At 52.5% G+C, this 17,045-nt stretch overlaps 6 protein-coding genes across 6 annotated transcripts; 2 read left to right on the plus strand and 4 right to left on the minus strand.

The window, feature by feature from the left end:
- Nucleotides 1–4,181: 4,181 nt before the first annotated feature.
- Nucleotides 4,182–5,881, plus strand: J4E78_006160 (uncharacterized protein; the record flags this gene model as incomplete). The annotated part of the gene is made up of 4 exons (XM_049366774.1): nt 4,182–4,289; nt 4,343–4,842; nt 4,899–5,309; nt 5,356–5,881. The coding sequence occupies 4 exons, from the start codon at nt 4,182–4,184 to the stop codon at nt 5,879–5,881; spliced, it is 1,545 nt and encodes a 514-aa protein (XP_049221480.1).
- A 1,773-nt stretch (nt 5,882–7,654) lies between these two features.
- Nucleotides 7,655–8,872, minus strand: J4E78_006161 (uncharacterized protein; the record flags this gene model as incomplete). Its single annotated transcript, XM_049366775.1, has 2 exons — nt 7,655–8,209; nt 8,258–8,872. 2 exons carry the CDS (start codon nt 8,870–8,872, stop codon nt 7,655–7,657), a joined length of 1,170 nt encoding a protein of 389 aa, XP_049221481.1.
- Nucleotides 8,873–9,338: 466 nt separating this feature from the next.
- On the minus strand, nt 9,339–9,765 carry J4E78_006162 (uncharacterized protein; the record flags this gene model as incomplete). The annotated part of the gene is made up of 2 exons (XM_049366776.1): nt 9,339–9,600; nt 9,671–9,765. The coding sequence occupies 2 exons, from the start codon at nt 9,763–9,765 to the stop codon at nt 9,339–9,341; spliced, it is 357 nt and encodes a 118-aa protein (XP_049221482.1).
- A 669-nt stretch (nt 9,766–10,434) lies between these two features.
- Nucleotides 10,435–12,250, minus strand: J4E78_006163 (uncharacterized protein; the record flags this gene model as incomplete). The annotated part of the gene is made up of 3 exons (XM_049366777.1): nt 10,435–11,970; nt 12,021–12,158; nt 12,218–12,250. The coding sequence occupies 3 exons, from the start codon at nt 12,248–12,250 to the stop codon at nt 10,435–10,437; spliced, it is 1,707 nt and encodes a 568-aa protein (XP_049221483.1).
- Nucleotides 12,251–12,774: 524 nt separating this feature from the next.
- Nucleotides 12,775–13,599, plus strand: VMA4 (V-ATPase V1 sector subunit E; the record flags this gene model as incomplete). The annotated part of the gene is made up of 3 exons (XM_049366778.1): nt 12,775–12,807; nt 12,892–13,400; nt 13,449–13,599. The coding sequence occupies 3 exons, from the start codon at nt 12,775–12,777 to the stop codon at nt 13,597–13,599; spliced, it is 693 nt and encodes a 230-aa protein (XP_049221484.1).
- Nucleotides 13,600–14,029: 430 nt separating this feature from the next.
- J4E78_006165 (uncharacterized protein) lies at nt 14,030–15,810 on the minus strand (the record flags this gene model as incomplete). Its single annotated transcript, XM_049366779.1, has 5 exons — nt 14,030–14,926; nt 14,974–14,989; nt 15,127–15,452; nt 15,488–15,738; nt 15,807–15,810. The coding sequence occupies 5 exons, from the start codon at nt 15,808–15,810 to the stop codon at nt 14,030–14,032; spliced, it is 1,494 nt and encodes a 497-aa protein (XP_049221485.1).
- Between the last annotated feature and the right edge of the window lie 1,235 nt (nt 15,811–17,045).

Raw genomic sequence — 17,045 nt, forward strand, 5'->3', positions numbered from 1 at the left:
TCAATGCACTGATCGACAGACATCTCCAATCGACCGAGCATGATAGCAATCAAACCTCCTCTGCTTGTTCCGCAGATCATGTCAAAATAGACACATGGCTTTGGGCTGCCAACCAAGGATAGTATCTTCCTTAGCATATACAGTGATGCCAGACCACGTACGCCTCCTCCATCGAGACTGAGAAGTCGGAGATCTCCAGACATTGTCGCTATGTAGCTCGGTAGCATTCGTAAATCCTAGATGCAAAGCGCATACATCTGAAGGAAGGAAGAAACACGTGGAAAGACGAATGCAGAGCTCAACAGCCAGCGCGTAAAGACCTTAGACGCACGTGACATATCGCGTAACTCAGCTTTCGTCCCGAAATGGTTTTTCTTGGTGTGAGTCAATTCGCAGCTAGATCCGCAAAGCCGCTGTTCAGCTCGAGACCGGTCGCTGAACACTGCGTTGGGCCTGTACCCCCACGATGCGACGGCTTGCAATGCTAGGCTACGATTCGTTCGTACAATCTTACATCTTCGCGTGAATGAACAACTCTGAATGGCTAGCCATGCTGTCGGGCTACACAAGGCTAAGCGGATGATGCAGAAGACCAAATGCGAGGGGCAATATGTGGCTTTTCTTGGCAGCTGAACAATTAGAAATCGAATGACCTGAACACAATAATCTTTTGAGGCGCATTTCTCAGGGCATTGATTGCGAGTGGTTGAAAGCGCAAAAGGAAAACGAGGCAATGTCACACGGCGTTCTTTGGATGCGCAGTGGTTGACCCCTCAGGAAGCTTGGCCGACAGTCTTGTCCGTACCTTGTCACCCAACTCTTCAACCGACTCCACCAAGTCAATGTTGTACTTTTCACATACCAACTGTACGTTGCCTCTCTTCCAGAAACCCTCTGGACAGCAAACAATCGCCTTGCCTGTTCCGGCATACAGTCCTAGTTCCAGCAGCGTGATGGGCTGTAATGCCTTAGCCTCGCCTGCGAAATAGAAAACGATAACATCGGCTGTGCGCGCGTAGTCCATTTCCCATTCAACCTGCTCTTTGAAAGGCGGGAAAGATATGTCTTCGATCCAGCTGCTGTCCCAGTCATCTCGGCGTGGGTTCAGGATAGCAATGGGTAGATCGGAGAGCAAGGCTGTGAGGTGTGCCTGCCAGTCCTTGTTGGGATCGGACTGAATAGCTCCATAGAGAATCACAGACGGCCTATCGACTAACGTTCGGATGGGGGGTTTGTGAACGATGGCTTTGGTTGTGGAAGAAGACATGTCTGATAGAAGTTGTGATGGTGCGGAGGCTGGCGCGTGCTGGCGCTCCACAATAACCGCGACTTGCTATGACATAGTGATTATGTAATCTGTTGTCCTGAAAATCAGGCGACCCTCCAACGCCTAGTTGGTACCAGCCTTGCATCCGACATCCATCGTAAACCCAGCCATTGATTAAGTACATCGGATATCCATAAGAGCGTCGCAATGTCGTAAGAAAGCAGTCATATCGAGAAACGCACTTCTAGTGTCAAGCGTGGGGCGAAGCTCACAGGGCCCGGGGTGCCAGGTGCCCGTCTGGCCAGACCTGACGTGTGTACGGATTCGCAGGGTCGCCTCCGTTACCCCCTTCATATGTGACCTGGACGGTCCGCTCGTACAGGATAGCTTCCTCGCTATCGTTGTCTCCTTTATAAGAGACGTGCCCGGTCGGCGCCTTGGCCTCTCGCCCACCCGAGGCTTTAGGAGCCACGCTAGCAAGAGGAATCTCATCGTCGCCGTCTCCTTGCGCGCCGTCTACAGTGCGCATCAACGTATCGTACTTGCGCTTGGCGTTTCCATCACTTCCCCAGGTGCGCAACCCGCGATTGCGACCTGAGGAATCTTTGTTTTCAGATCCGCGACTCTCGCCGACTAATCGCGGGGCCGCGTGTTTTAAGAAACGTCGCAGGGTCGGCAAGCAGCAGCATATGACGAACAAGTTCGATTCGACGACGCTGTATTGTGGTTAGTTTCCTGAAACCACATCAGATCAACGGAGGCCTTACATCCACAAGCACCCCACGGCTATGATCCAGGTTTGGTCCATGTCTGTCAAAGCTGGGATCAACACAATAAGGCGAATTATTGAAGTGACCATTGTGCTATATGGAGTCAGCATTGGTTCGTAGCGCGACTTTCCTTCTCGGTGGACACTCACATTGATCCAACACAGAACATGATTGTCAGTCCAATCTTCTGTTTCATCGCCATTTGCAATCCCCAGACGGTCGGAATGGGGATGGCCATCAGCATCACATCCGTCACGATACCGATCACAGCCGTAGCAATATAGATTGCCCCTCTGTTGACGCATGTTGCCGTAGCGAGCAGTAGAGGATCCCAGCTGGCTGCAATTGGCTTGCAAGCGAATATCAAACTGAAGAATATCGCTGTATACGAACCAGCGCAGACGAAAAGGGTGATCCAAACAGCCCATTGGAAGGCGACGGACGGGGAGAGACGACTGTAAAAGATGCAGAGTGCGACCTTCGTCAGGGCTGTGCAAGGAGCATACACGACTGGTGCTGCTAGAATGAGCTGTCAAGTCGTCGAATCAGCACATACGCAACAAAAGTAGGTGAGGGAAAGAGTTGTCAGCTTACTCGCGAATAAAAGCCGTATTTCTCGATCGAGATTTCCCAGGCGTGTACACCGATACTACCGGTCGAGAATCCAGTTATCAAGAGACCTTGAGTGCCCACTGAACAAGCCCAACCAAGGAGGAGTAATGCTGGACCTCTGTCAGAAGAGTTCCTCTGCCACTGTTATTGGATATCATACCATCGTCAATCTGGAACTGCTTCATAAGCCGAATCTTGGTGTAGAGCCGCTGCCCAAGAAACGCAAGTGCCAAGATGTTCTCGACGATGAAGACCACATACGTCTCCGTCACCAGCCTCCGCTGTGGGTTCGCGAAGTCGACCTCGTAGCCATCGGGTGGAGGGATGATGGTTGTGACGCCGTTAACTGTCGCCATGACGTGGCAACCGTTGGACAAAGAACGGATAGTTGATTAATGAACAACGGTCTCGGGAGCGGCAACTAAAGAATACCCCAACGAGGGAGAGCATGTACGCCTAGGACTCTTGAAACCTTCTTCTCCAACTAGCAGGCGGAGGTGCTTCACACATAAGGTTGTGGAGGCTAGACGGCCAAGTTTGCGCTAAATTTCCAGTCCAGGGGCGGAACACATGGGGAGTGGATGTGAACGACATTCATGTCGATCGCATCGAAGTACTCGCCTGGACGTGAAGGCCCGTCTCGGTAAACTTGACCCCTTCGCCAGACCGTTGACCTCGATATGGACATAGAGGCACAATAACTACCGAGAAGGGGTCCGGGGTCTTGCTCAGATAGATATGACACCTTCATGTGATCGGGACGACCATGGCCAATGCACATTTGGCTGCTGGTTTACTGATTTCAGACCACTTCAAACTGTATATCAGGCCTCCATACTCCAGTCCACAAGACGATTCAGTGCTCATCTGGTTCATGCCCCAGTCTCCACTGAACAGATCGGATCATACGATAACCGATATGCTATGAGAGTCATGGTGAACACCTCTCAGATCCGCATTTCTGAAGCATGATAATTGGCCGCAATGCGAGCGAAGAGTCGATGCTGACGCGTGCGAAAAGGTTGAGATCTGATCCTACAGATCGAAAACGTCGAAGCCCCGACGGATAAGGCCGATACTAGCTATTCCCGTAGCTTGTGGGTCTTGTGTTCGGACCGCCCGCGGCATTGGTGCAGAGTGTGATAGGTTCCATTTTACCGTCCCGTGTTCAAGGATAATATTTGCCTATCATATCGATGAAAATATCTGGAGCCCTCGCCTCTTTTCTCAGGGACCAGAGGAGCACACCCCTCCTTAAGGCTAATGCGCACACCACGTGTTAGAACGGCAGCTGGATATGTACCCTTCTGCTATACATGTTAAGATCCGCATAAGAGCCGCCTACCTAGGCAGGAGGAGGACATTTCAGGTTTAAATGCCAAGTTGGAGCGATATCTCTTTCGGGTGCTGTTAGCCGCTGCTGGCATGGTAACTCTGCCTGCAGCGATGGCGGCAATAAAACCCCAACCGACCCGGCATATCGGTCCAACAACATCTTTTTCGAGTGTGCTAAGTTTTAAAGTTGAGACAGCATGAAGCTCCTTGCACCGGCTATTGTTGCATCTCTGGGATTGCACGCCGAAGCTGCCCAGTTCGGTGCCCACAAGAACGAGGTTCTTGGCAGTAAGAATGACAGTTGCGTGCGTGACGGGTACTCCCTAGTCAAACTTTGACCATTGCTGACCGGATTTAGTGTTCATCGCTGGAGGTTGCCGGACTGAAAAACATCTTTTACGAGAATGATGAACAGTACAAAAACCGAACAGCATCTTACTGGTCGGTGAGTGCTCAGTTGCAGCCTAACTGCATTGTCCAACCAGTATCTACCGAAGAGGTTTCGACTGCTGTCAAGACCCTGGGTGCGCAAAGCAACTGCAAGTTTGCGGTGCGGAGTGGTGGTCATTCGACCTGGGCCGGGTCCAACAACATTAATGATGGCGTGACACTCGACCTCGGTCTTATGAACACAACTATCTATGATGAGGCAGCAAACCTCGCACGATTCCAGCCTGGCACCCGATGGGGTGGTGTTTACGGCGCACTTGAACCTTATGGGGTTACTGTCGCGGGTGGACGAGCAAGCAGTGTTGGTGTTGCCGGTTTCTTGACCGGAGGAGGAAACTCTTTCTACACTGCGCGAAGGGGTTTTGCTTGTGATCAGGTACAGAACTTCGAGGTTGTCCTTGCGGATGGGTCAGTACTCCGTTGCATCATCGCACAATACATGGGTTGTCGCTAATACCAAGCAGCGAGGTTGTCAACGCGAACGCTACGTCCAACAGCGACCTCTTCACAGCCCTCAAGGGTGGCTCTTTCAACTTCGGTATCGTCACCCGCTATGACGTGCAAACATTCGCTGCCGGAGACCTTTGGGGTGGTGTCAGGGTTCACGACAAGAACCACACACAACAACACGTCGAAGCTTACACAGCGTGGGTCGACAATGTCGAGAATTACCCTGACGGCTCCAGCATCGTCTTCTGGAGCTACCTACCTGCCATGAAGGATATCGTCATCATTGCCGCATACGAGGATGTTGCCGGAAACGTAGCTCCCGCAGGTTTCGACAAGTTCATGGCTATCCCTGCTCTATCCGATACTACAAGGAAGGCAAGCCACAAGAACCTTACTGACGAGCTTGAGCAACCTACAGGATACCGGTATGTCATCCTGAACGCAAAAAAATGATCAAACTGACAGATCTAGTGACATCTGGTTCACCATGACTTTCAAGAACGATGCCACCGTATTCAAGTACATTGTCGACGCCCACACCAAGTTCGTCGAAGCATGGAAGGCGATCAGTACCGACGGCGACTTCATCACCCAGTGCATGTTCCAAGCTATCCCGACCACCTTTGCCGAGCACAGCAAGGAACGCGGTGGTAACGTCATGGGTCTTGATCTCGTAAAGGACAACGCAGTCATGCTTCTTTTCGACATTGCTGTCAAAGGAGAAGAGACCGAAGTCATTGCGAGAGAGGCGCTCAGGGCTGTCACCGAAGAGATGCAAAGATTCGCTGCCAGCAAAGACGCTCTGGTAGATTGGCAGTACCTGAACTACGCCGACGCGTACCAGGACCCACTTGGTAGCTACGGCTCCGCAAACGTCGCTAAGATCCGCGCTGCGGCTAAGAAGTACGACCCCAAGGGTATGTTCCAGACTCAGGCGCCTGGTGGATTTAAGATTTCAAAGGTCAAGAACTCGACTTTCACCAAGCAGGAATTGTAAGCCGCTGATGGCAGCGAGAAATGTGAGGAAGAGGAGAAAGCGTTTCCGCATACTGTTAGCAAACCACGACTTGAAGGATCTTCTGTTTTATCTATTCTGCCTCAAAGATCACCATACCCATTACCTTCATAGCTAGGTGCATCCAAAAGCTCAATAGCCCTGGCTCTTAGCTCTCTATTCTGCTGTTTCCCCTCAACCTCGTCCCTCAACTTCGCCGCCCTCTCAAAGCACTCTTCCGCCTTTTCCGTATTCCGCGCGATACGAATATACCTCGCAATCAACGGAACGCACCACTCGACAAGCTGCTTTGCCGTAGTTCTTTTCTCCACGTCTCGTTCCCACATACTTTTATACCAGGTGTTGAGTGTTCTAGTATATGGCCAATGCTTCCAAGCGCTGTACGCGTCCGCGCCGTTGGCGCAGATGGACATGCGGACGTCGTGGTGATTTATCAGTTCCTCCTGTGTAGCGTCGAGGGGGCGGTAAACGGTGGGTATGAGAATACGCCATTTTAGTTGTTTCCAAGCGCCGTCGTCAATCAGGATAGGCGCGGGTTTGTTTGCCTTTATCCGACTCTCGACGAAAGCCTCCCGCGATTGGACAGGATATATTCTCAAAGCGAGCGTTTGTAAGGTCGCACCCAGAGCCCAGATATCAACGGACGGCCGCTGCTTCTCTTGTTCGGCTAATGGTGGTGCCCATTCGGGTGTGCCAAGGAAATCTTTTTTGGGCTTCTCACCTTCGGGTAGAGGGTATCGTGTCATGCGAGCGAAGTCGGTCAATCTGAATACCGGCTCATCAGGGATCCCATCTTTTGGATTCCAGCCTTTGGGAAATTCGACCAAGATGTTGTCTGGTTTGACGTCGTTGTGTATGTAGCCAAACTCGTCGTTCATGTTGTGCAAGTAATCTAGAGCAAGGGCCATGTCGCGAAGACACTTCCAGATTGTGACTTCGGGTGTTCGTATAATGAGTTTTGAATGCCGGAGTTGCTGCTCTTTATAGCTGGCCATGTATGCAAGAAGATCTCCTAGCTCGCAGAATGGAAGGAAGATTGCTGGGGCCGCGGGATGATGGTTATGCGACCATGCTAACATTCCGGCGATGTGCTCATGCTGACCGAGGATGGTAAGATTTGCGATTTCTTCTTTGATGCGTTTAGCTGCTTGAGATGCATGGTAAGGAGTGTTGTACGCAATAGGAGTTTTTACTGCAATGAGCGCTTTCGAATATTTGTGTTGGTATGCGTAGACTGTGCCATCGCCTAAAGATGGATGCACGAAGTCAGTAAATGTCTCACAACAGTTCGTACATGGAGATTACTCGCCCCCTTCTCCTAACCAGCGTGTTTGGTTGAATAGCCTTCTGAACTTTGCGTAGTCTTCTAAATCACCCGTATTGAAAGATGAATTCATGCTCGCCTTTCTTCGCTCCCCGCTAAGATCCAAGAAGATTCGGCTCATGTGCTTGAGTGAATCCATTTGAAAAGGGTGGGGTATATGAGATTGGAGTGACAGCACTGTTTAAAGCTGCGGCTTGAAAACACAGACGTGGCTATTATATACTCACAAGGTGCCCTAGCATCCTCAACTTTGGTTGGCGTTGACTGGTAGTGCGATGACGCAGAACGAAACAAGCCACTCACAGCTTGCGCAATACCAAATATACCATGAAAAGGGATCGCGTCAAGTACCGTGTATTGCAGCTATGTTGTAAATGGATTCGACAGGTATTGTAACGACAGTGGTGACAACATTTTAATCGTCAGACCCCTCACATCTCTCCACCAATCTTGACAGCGATCTTGCCCACAGCGCTCTGCTTCGCCATCATCTCAAATGCCTCAACCGTCTGGTCAAAAGGATAGTCGTGCGCCACCACTGGCTTGATGCCGTGCGCTTCAACGAACTGCGCTAGTTCGACAACTGCGTTACGTGGGAAGGCGCAACATCCTTTTACTGTGTTTTCGTTGTCAGCACACTTGGCATTTGATCCAGGAGAGATGGTGAAAGGCTTACCAGTCTTCGCAGTGAACAAGACACTTGGGACAAAAGCCGCGTCGATGGGCGCATTCGGTGTCAAAACACCTGGCATGCTGATCAAACCGCCAACGCGGGTGCTGTTGATAGATTTCATCAACGTGCCTGCACCGCCTGTTTCGATGACATGATCGACGCCCTTGCCGCCAGTGATTTGAGAGACTTCTTCGTCCCAATTCGGCGTGGTGACATAGTTGATGAGGTGCGTCGCGCCGAGACTCTTCGCGATCTCGAGCTTACTGTCCGAAGAGGAAGTAGCGATGACGGTTGCGCCGAGAGCAGAAGCAATCTACGTTCTATCAGTATACATCCCCTTGCACCACAAATGACGACTTACCTGGATCGCAAAACAGCTAACCCCACCAGTCCCCAAGGTAAGCACCCACTTCCCTTCCAATCTCCTATCAGTCCAGCCCCCGATCCAATCTCCAACACTCCCATCCAGCCTTCCATCAAGCTGCCCACGAATTGCAGACCAAGCCGTCGCCCCAGCCGTCGTCAGAGAGGCCGCCTCAACTGCCGTCAAGTTCTTTGGCTGCTCGACAATCCACTCATCAGGCAGCACAAGATACTCTTGCAACGTGCCATCCTGGCTCGTGCCGCCTAGGATCGTGGCAAAGTCCAGGTTGCGAAAGTCTCCCGACAGCCACCCGTTCTGGTTGAACATGACTGCGAGTCCTTTCTTATCGCTCCAGATAGAGCCTGCGCCAGTCGAGTGGATGATGCCGGCTCCGTCGGAGCCGGGGACGAGGTCGAATTTGTGGTCTCCTGGGTATTGGGGGGAGCGGGTGGAGACGAGGACGTCGCGGTAGTTGAGGGAGGCTGCTGTCATCTTGAGGAGGACTTGTTTGGGCCCTGGAGTTGGGACAGTCTTTTCTTGTTTCGTTAGGTCGGACAGCTTGGTGGCTGTTGCCGGAATGGTCCATGCTGCGTAGGTCGTTGGGGTAGACATTGTAGAAGTGCTTTTGTATCGGTGGTAACTTCGTGAAGATGATGAGGCTCTTGTGTTCATCGTGAGCTGTAGTGGCATACTTATACCATATCCTGATACTTCCACCAATACCGAGATGCAGTCAGCATGCAGCGACACCGATGATGCTTAGCGAGCATTCACCTAAGGCGTCCATTTCTGGCCTATTCTGCGACAACTTCCCACTTGGGGTTTTACAAATGCGTCTCCAGAAGTTGAGGCTCATGGCTGGTATGTTGCGACGTAAACTTGTTGATTGGATGCAATACGCCGGCATTGGTAAGCAAGGCGAGCAGCGCGATTTCGCAACACATACCACCGGCTACACAAGGATATCCTCGAACGCGAGAAAATGCAATGATCAGAGATTTGGTAAGCAAGGCAAGAAATTGCATCAACTAGTGTTTATGACACGCAATCGTCATTTCAAAACTTCTCTTGCTTCCATCTACGCACCATCCTTCTTCCTCTGCCCGACGAAAAAGCCCAATCCAAAATCATCCGTCTTAAACGTGATCTTGCTCCCCTTGGGAAAGAAAAATACATCCCCCTTCTCAGCCTTCACTTCCTTGCCCGTCTCATCGCTGATGTAGAAGTGGCCATCTACGATTATCTTGATCTCATCGTACGTATACGTGTACACGAGTGGTGTTCCCTTCTCTAGACGGTAGAAACCGCCGCTGATGGGCTTATCTGGGTCTGTAGATTCTCTGGTGAAGGGGGAAGGGTTAGTTCGGGGTAGTGGGTTGATGGAATGCGACAAGAGGAGGCTAGACGTACGACGATACGACGTCACCGAGGTAGGCGTTCTCGTTGGCGATTAGAGGGGGCTTGAAAGTCGTTTGCGCTTTCTCGAAGTATTGCATTGCTGGCATGATGTCGATGGTTGATATGATGTGGATTGTTCGGGTTATGTAGGGGTGTTATAGAGGCCGCTGAGGGTGGAAGGCGCAACAGCACGACCGGCCTTATGTACTACAGCCTTATCTATCATTGCTCGACTTCAACACTTACGGCATCGGTATCATCAGCTTCTCAAGATACACTGTTGACGGGAGTTCCCCTGCCACCGTCATCCAGTCAGCCGCCATGTAGGCGTAGGGCAGCGCATATCTGGGACTTCGATACTAGATGCGGCGCTTGGCATGCATAAAACACATGGCCGATTTGGCTGGAGCTTTGCTAAGCGTTCCGATCTTATCCACTGCCATCTGTTAGTGTGCGCTGCAGGTGTTGAGCGAGACGACCCCGAAACGTTGGAGGTAGCTGGGGATAGTGGGGTGGTTCAAGGTGGGGCAATGGCATGTAATGTGCGATTGGCTATGAGCTTATCGTCAGGAAAGGATTACTCCATCTGGATGTCGTGCATATGTGGGTTAGTGCAGAAACGAGGGTTCCGACTATGACTCGAGGAGACTTTCGCAAAGCGGAGATGCTTGTTGCTTGAAAGGGACGATCGCGCTGCGTAGTAATCCTTAGAACTGCGTCTTGAATTCTGATAATACATTCTGGGTATATTCAAATTAATGGATGCGGTAGTGATATCATGCAGGTCGTTCTTCTTCATGGTCTTCGTCCTCTTTCCACTTCTTGCGCCACCACTTCATCTTAAACCAGTCGCCCAGATTATCTTGGCTTTTGCTCCCTTGGCCGTACCCCCAGGTCTGTCGTCTCCGGGATGTTTCGTCCATGTCTGTATCAGAGATATCGCCGTCTTCTGGATCGGGATGATCAAGAAGTGATGTAGAGCTGTCCACGGGCTTCTTTCCTTGCGACACGCTCCTGCCTCGGCTACCGAATCCTTCGAACCAGGACCGTCGACGCATCTGATTGAGCCACGCCGACTGCGCAGCATTCCTTCGTGGAGGCAAAGTCCCAGATCGCGGTCGTCGTTCTAGATCCACGGATCGCCGAGCAGGAGAAGGCAGAGTCTCTCGGTCGTTGAGCTCATCCCATATCTCATTTGTCTCCTCCGAGATAGTCATCCGCCGTCTCCTCGGCAATCTACGGGATTGTATGGGACTTTTCAAGTCACCGGCGTCTACCGATGCTCGCTTCTTCGGATTGGCGAGTGTCGCCGCGGGACCTGTGGGAGCGCGGGCCAGCAGGGGTGTCCTTTCGTCGACCGCTTTCCGCTTGGCTTGCTCCGAGGCATAGCCGTGAAAGCCTGGGGCTTCTTCGTCAATGTCCAGAGGTGAGTCGGATTCGTCGTGGCTATGGCCATGCGCAAGGCCGATACCGGGTTCCAGCACATTGTGAGGCATCGGAACCCTGCCTGTGTGCTTGCTTGCTACTGGTGACATGGGCTCTTCCTCGTTGTCTTCAAGTCGCCAGCTCAAGCAGACAACTCCCGCAAGCAGTATGACAGTTCCAAGTGCGATCAACCCAGCGTGCAGACTCGACAGGCGATCGTTTTGGTCGAAGTAGATGAGGCCGTCTATAATCGCGATGATGTTGTACACGCAGAACACTAAGGGGTAAAGGACGCTTGTGCTAACCAATTTCAGTCCGCGATGCATGTAGTAGAGTTGGGTCAGGGCGAAGACGACCAGTCCGACTAGGATCATCCACGACTGCCAGCGGTCAAACTGATTATGACGGTCGATGAGAGTCCGGACGAGGAGTTCGACGGCGCTCTTTGCGATCAAGAGTGAATGCGCGGAGAGGATGCCACTGACGCAACCGAAGAGGATACCGCGTACGAGGCGTTGTCGAGGAGTGGTCCGCGGATGCATGCGGTGCAGTAACCAAGTGGCAATAACCAGCATGACAACCACTATGCCCGTCATGACCATCCATACAATGAAGGTGTTCCGTCCCAATAGCGCCAACAGCTGATCCAGGTTATGCGACGGTTCGGCAATGGCACCGAACAAGGCGATCAGCAATGCGCCTATCGCAACGAGCATTGTGCCGACGAAGGAGTATCGCGTAAAGGGTTCGCTGAGGATGATGGAGGCGCATATCGAGTTGAAGACGAGGCCGGATGCCTGGAGGGTGGAGAGGACGGGAAGGGGGAGGGTGGTGATTTGGATGGTACTGCCGACGATGTTTGCCACGACGAACATGAGCATGCCCAGCTGTATGTGTGTTAGTGAATCGTCTCCGAATGCGCGAGGGGTGTTCGTGCCTGCCATCTCCGCCGCTTGTATGGGGGTCGCCTCTCATCGTCGTCGTCCTTCTCTTCCTCCAAGAGATGGGACTTCCGCTGCAGCGTCAGGCCAACGCTCTGTATGCTGGTAGAGGCAAGGCCGACCATTACTCCAAGCTGCATGTCCGTCCGTTAGCGCTCTATTCCCGTGGTGGTATGGCGCCTTGGGTACTCACAGCAACGCTCGCGCCCGGCGAGAGTTCCACCATGGTTCGTGTCGGCTGTCGTCGCTGCACTGCGCGTGTCGCTACCTAGTCGTCGGGCGCATGCTGTGCGTATGGGGATATGAAGGCGGGGATGTGTGGTCTTGGTAGTAGACAGCGCAGACGTGGAAGTCGCGAAACGTCACGCTGAGTCGGTGAAGTGCACGAGACGGTTGGGGAAGACTAGCCGACGCCGTGCAGGTTGCAGGGATCAGCCGACTGATGATGTAGTTGGATTCAGGAGGAGAGCCCTGGAGAGCTCAGGAGCAGCAACGAGGCGACGCGACGAGGTTGAACACGAGATATATCTATTATACTCATAGTGTGACACGCTTAATATTACCATCGCGTACCTGCGACGTCGTGCCATGGATTCTCTGCAGACGTGCCTGGGTAACCGCGGGCAGCGTCTGGGTGTCTGGGGGCCCAAGCTTGAACTTCAACCTCCAAGCTCCGTCACTGCTATACCTCGACGCCAGCACCCATAACCCTCCCCCGTAGCCCAGAGGACCCCACACAATACCGCCATCATGTCGCAAGTCCACGCCCTCTCCGACGACCAGGTACAACTCCCCACCCGCTCCAGCCCGCGGCAAGCTCCCCGCCCACTACGTCAACACGATAGCTAACACGCACCACCATGGCAGGTCGCCGGCGAGCTCAAGAAGATGACGGCCTTCATCCGCCAGGAAGCCATGGAGAAGGCCAACGAAATCCGCCTCAAGGCCGACGAGGAGTTTGCCATCGAGAAGTCCAAGCTCGTGCGCCAGGAACAGGCCTCGATCGACTCATCCTACGAGAAGAAGTTCAAGCAGGCCAGCATGTCGCAGCAAATCACCCGCTCCACCGTCTCCAACAAGAGCCGATTACGCATCCTCTCCGCCCGCCAGGAGCTGCTCAACCGCCTGTTTGAGAACGCCGAGAAGAAGCTCGGCGATGTTTCAAAGGACAAGAAGAAGTACCAGAGCGTCATGAAGGACCTGATTGTCGAGGGCGCCTATGCGCTCAACGAGGACAAGCTGCAGGTCAAGGTCCGGAAGGCCGACTACGACCTTACCAAGAAGGCTATCGAGGAGGCGCAGACCGAGTACAAGAAGAACATTGGCAAGGACGTCTCCATTACTATCGATGAGAGCGACCCGCTGCCAGAGGGATCGTAGGTTCAACATTACTATCAATGTGGGATAGGACTAACTCCAGACAGTGCTGGTGGTGCCATGATTGTCGGTACAAACGGCCGAATCGACATCAACAACACCTTCCAAGAACGATTGAAGCTACTCGAGTCCCAGGCCCTGCCGTCCATCAGGGTCACGCTCTTCGGTGAGAACGAGAACAGGAAGTTCCACGACTAAGAGGTTAGTCTGGAAGTGGAGTATGAGAGTTGGCTGGTGTGCCCGGCCGCAGTCACGGGTCAGCACAGGCGAAGGTCCGCGTCAGCAGTGTCGGACCGAGGTTTTGATGAGTAGACTGTACATGCACGAGATCTTGTAGACCTCTCGGAACATTTAGCGAGTTTTATTCCATGCACATTATCGGAAGTAATGTTTGACTGTGATATCATTGAGCAACTGTTCTCGACCGCTAACTACAGAACCTCGTATGTACTGCGAAGGAGGGTATAAATAACAAAACGTGCGTACAAAGACGCTGTGTATCTTCGCATCAAGGAGTGGATATCATCAACACTCACTACCCCATAATAATCAAACGCCAGTGCTAACTCATAGCATGCAAATGCTCGTATATACAACAAAGGAAATCGTTACTGTGCATCGAATGCACTCATACGCGTTCGTAAACGCGATCCCACATGGGACTTCTCGTCCTCTTCTGCCCACCACCCATGACGTTCCTCAAAGGCCACTCAGTCTTGCTGCTCTTCTTGAGAGACGAACTGGGATCTGGGTATCGATCGAAGCTTCTGTGTCCACCATAAAGCTCATCGTCCTGGTCGGTATACCCGTTGTTTGAGTACTCAGGGCCGTAGTCTTCAAGGTATGCGTATCCGCCTGCAAAAGGATTTGAGGACGGTTGCTGGTGGGTAATGGGAGAGATGGGTCCGGAATCGTCGGATTGATATCCATGGCCGGAGTTACTGGATAAGCTGGAGACGGCAAGGCCAGAGGAACTGCTTCCGCTGTGGTCGGCGCTGTTGTATGCGAGAGAAGGGCGGAGGAGACCTCGTGACGCTTCGGCTGCTGGACTACTGATAGGACTGGTGGGAACGGGCTTGCGTTTTATGCTCGCCACGGCGGGAACGGGAAGCGTGTCTAGAGCGGACATACTGGGTCTCCGTGGGCCTGTCTTTGGTGGTGAGTTGTTGCGACCTAGCACCGGAGAGTCTCCGTTCAATTCCTCGTCGGGTTCGGTCACTTCGGCCACAGAGTGCAGGCTCTTATAGCTTGTTCGTCGGCCGCGCGCACGATTGGACGAGTGGCTGTGGTTGAGTGCGGGCGCCAGGATAGGTGTGTGATTATCTTGCATCGCCATTGGTGTTGACTCCGATGGCATTGAATTACCATCGTTGGGATGGGGAATGCCTGCAGTCGCAATGTTGTTTGCCTGAGACGGTGTAGGTGCCGCAGCCGGTGGGATCTGATGGCCATGGTAGGCTGTAGACATAGGAGCCGGATCATAGCCATCATCCTCCCAGTTCATGTCCTCAACGAAACGGCTCGTCTGGTGTGATGCGGGATTTAAAGGCCGCCTGTGTTCGAAATTCTCACCGCCCAGTCCTCGGTCCTGAAACGAGAAACGGGGAATGAAGCCCGGGGATGATGGAGGTTGGCTGCCTTCGATGGATCTCCTTCGCTTTCGGCGCAAGATAAAGCAGCATGCGAGTAGTAATGCGGCAAGTGCGAGTACCGCCAGTGGCACACCCACACCAAGTCCGATCTTTTCGCGTCTTGTCAGGCCAGCGTCGCTGGAAGCTGGTGCCACAGGATCTGTCGTTGGGTTCAAAGTTGGAGATGAACTTGCGGGAGAGGACGAGGATGAGGATGAGGATGCAGATGTTGAGATGGTGGATTCTGAAGATGACGATGATGATAGTGATGAGGTCGCCAGTGTGGTCGAAGATTCGGAAGAAGTCCCAGAGGAGGATACCAAACTGGAGGTTTCGCTCGAGGCACTGCTCGAAGATGCCGTAGGCGTAGGAATCGTGCTCAAACTTTCGGATGCTGATATCGCAGAGGATGGCACTAAGCTAGTCGATAATGACTCAAATATCGATGAGTCCACATTTGAAGCAGTCTCTGAGGGTGATGCCGTTGGTGATGCGGTGACGACGGTTGGCAATGCTTCGCTTGCAGGTGGTGCTGCCGTCGCTGGTCCGAACTCTTGTATGAAGTAGGATTGTATGTCGTATGGCAGCTCTTCGAACCATTGCGGTCGGTTGTCGTCTAGGAACTCCTCCCATAATATGCTCGATACGGCGGGTATGTTTGTCGCAGCAATCTGTCTTAGCGAAAGTGGAAGTGCAGTAATGAGCACTTGCAAGATCTCGATACTATTGTCAATGTCAGCGCAGTCAAAATTGATGTATTTCAAGGACCCTTACGCATCAGGATCTTGCCTATGTTGTAGTGATCGAACATCTGGTCTTGGTGCAGGTGTGATGACAGGCACCGCAGCGCCGTGCACCAAACCCACCACATTCCCCAAGACCAGCCAATTCCATCCTCTTAGCGAATGCATGTATGCGTGAACGAGCGAGTGTGGTAAAGAAAGCAGTAATGATAAATCGCAAGTAGCTGGGAGTCAATGTTCGCAAAGATGCGTCAGCGCTTCATGTCTGGCAACAATAGTACGAACAGTCAGGAAGCCAGTGCCCAGCGGCAGCGGTGGCCATACTTTTTGACTGTTCACACCCATGTACATTGTCGCATGCCGTCGACGTCCATAATTCGTTGGAGCAAGCAAAGTCGTCGCAGTGTGGCGATTGATCAAGAGATCGTCCACACAGCCCACCGGTCTCGTTACTGCACTTGGTAGGATCTCATGCAGATCAGGGTCCTGACAGCCGGTTATGAGGTCGCGCACCCGCAGATTCGCCCCTCACTAGCCACACTTCGGATGTCACTTTTGATCGAATCGCATGTCGAGCTGCCGTTTATCCTGGCACGGATGTTTTTGGTGGAGCGATCCGAGTGGGTCAACGGCTGAGTGTGGCTGGTGTGTTGCAGGAGGGTTCGCTTCGCTGCCGAACTGGAGAACGCTGTGCCGGCGAAGCGATGCCGTGTATACGTTTGATGCGATCTTTGCAGGGAAAGATTTGCATACAGAGACAACGTGACGTTCGATAGAAATTCTTTTTATTTTTGGATCAGTTGGTGCCGGAGGACGAGTGCCGACCAATGACTGTGAGGTGGGCGTGTTGTTTGGGTGACTCCTTCCATCTCGCGTCGGGTGCGCGCAAACGCTCAATGAGGAAATCACCGTTCACCGTCACCATAGTCGCGTCTGCTATCTACGTCTACTGAAAAATCTTAACGCAACCTCACACCCACTCCACCATGCCCAACCTTTAACTGTACCACCATCACTACTTACACGTTTGCGCAACGCGACCCAACACGGCATGGAATCATGTCTGCGTACCTGCGCTATACCACCGACGAATGCGGCATACGCGTTCGTGCGAGAATACCTCGAGAGCATACAGCTGAACTCGCACTCAACCACAAGAGTCGCCTGGATAAGGCATAGAACTGCTGAGCCCCTTGCTCATTCAAGATGGTAGTTAAAGCAGTCATGTTCAGTTGCGGCCACAATCTTCAATCCTGTTTTCTTCCTACCT

This window comes from Alternaria triticimaculans, assembly GCF_023758025.1.
Source record: "Alternaria triticimaculans strain BMP 0046 chromosome Unknown scaffold_8, whole genome shotgun sequence".
In the NCBI taxonomy this organism is placed as follows: Eukaryota; Fungi; Ascomycota; class Dothideomycetes; order Pleosporales; family Pleosporaceae; genus Alternaria; species Alternaria triticimaculans.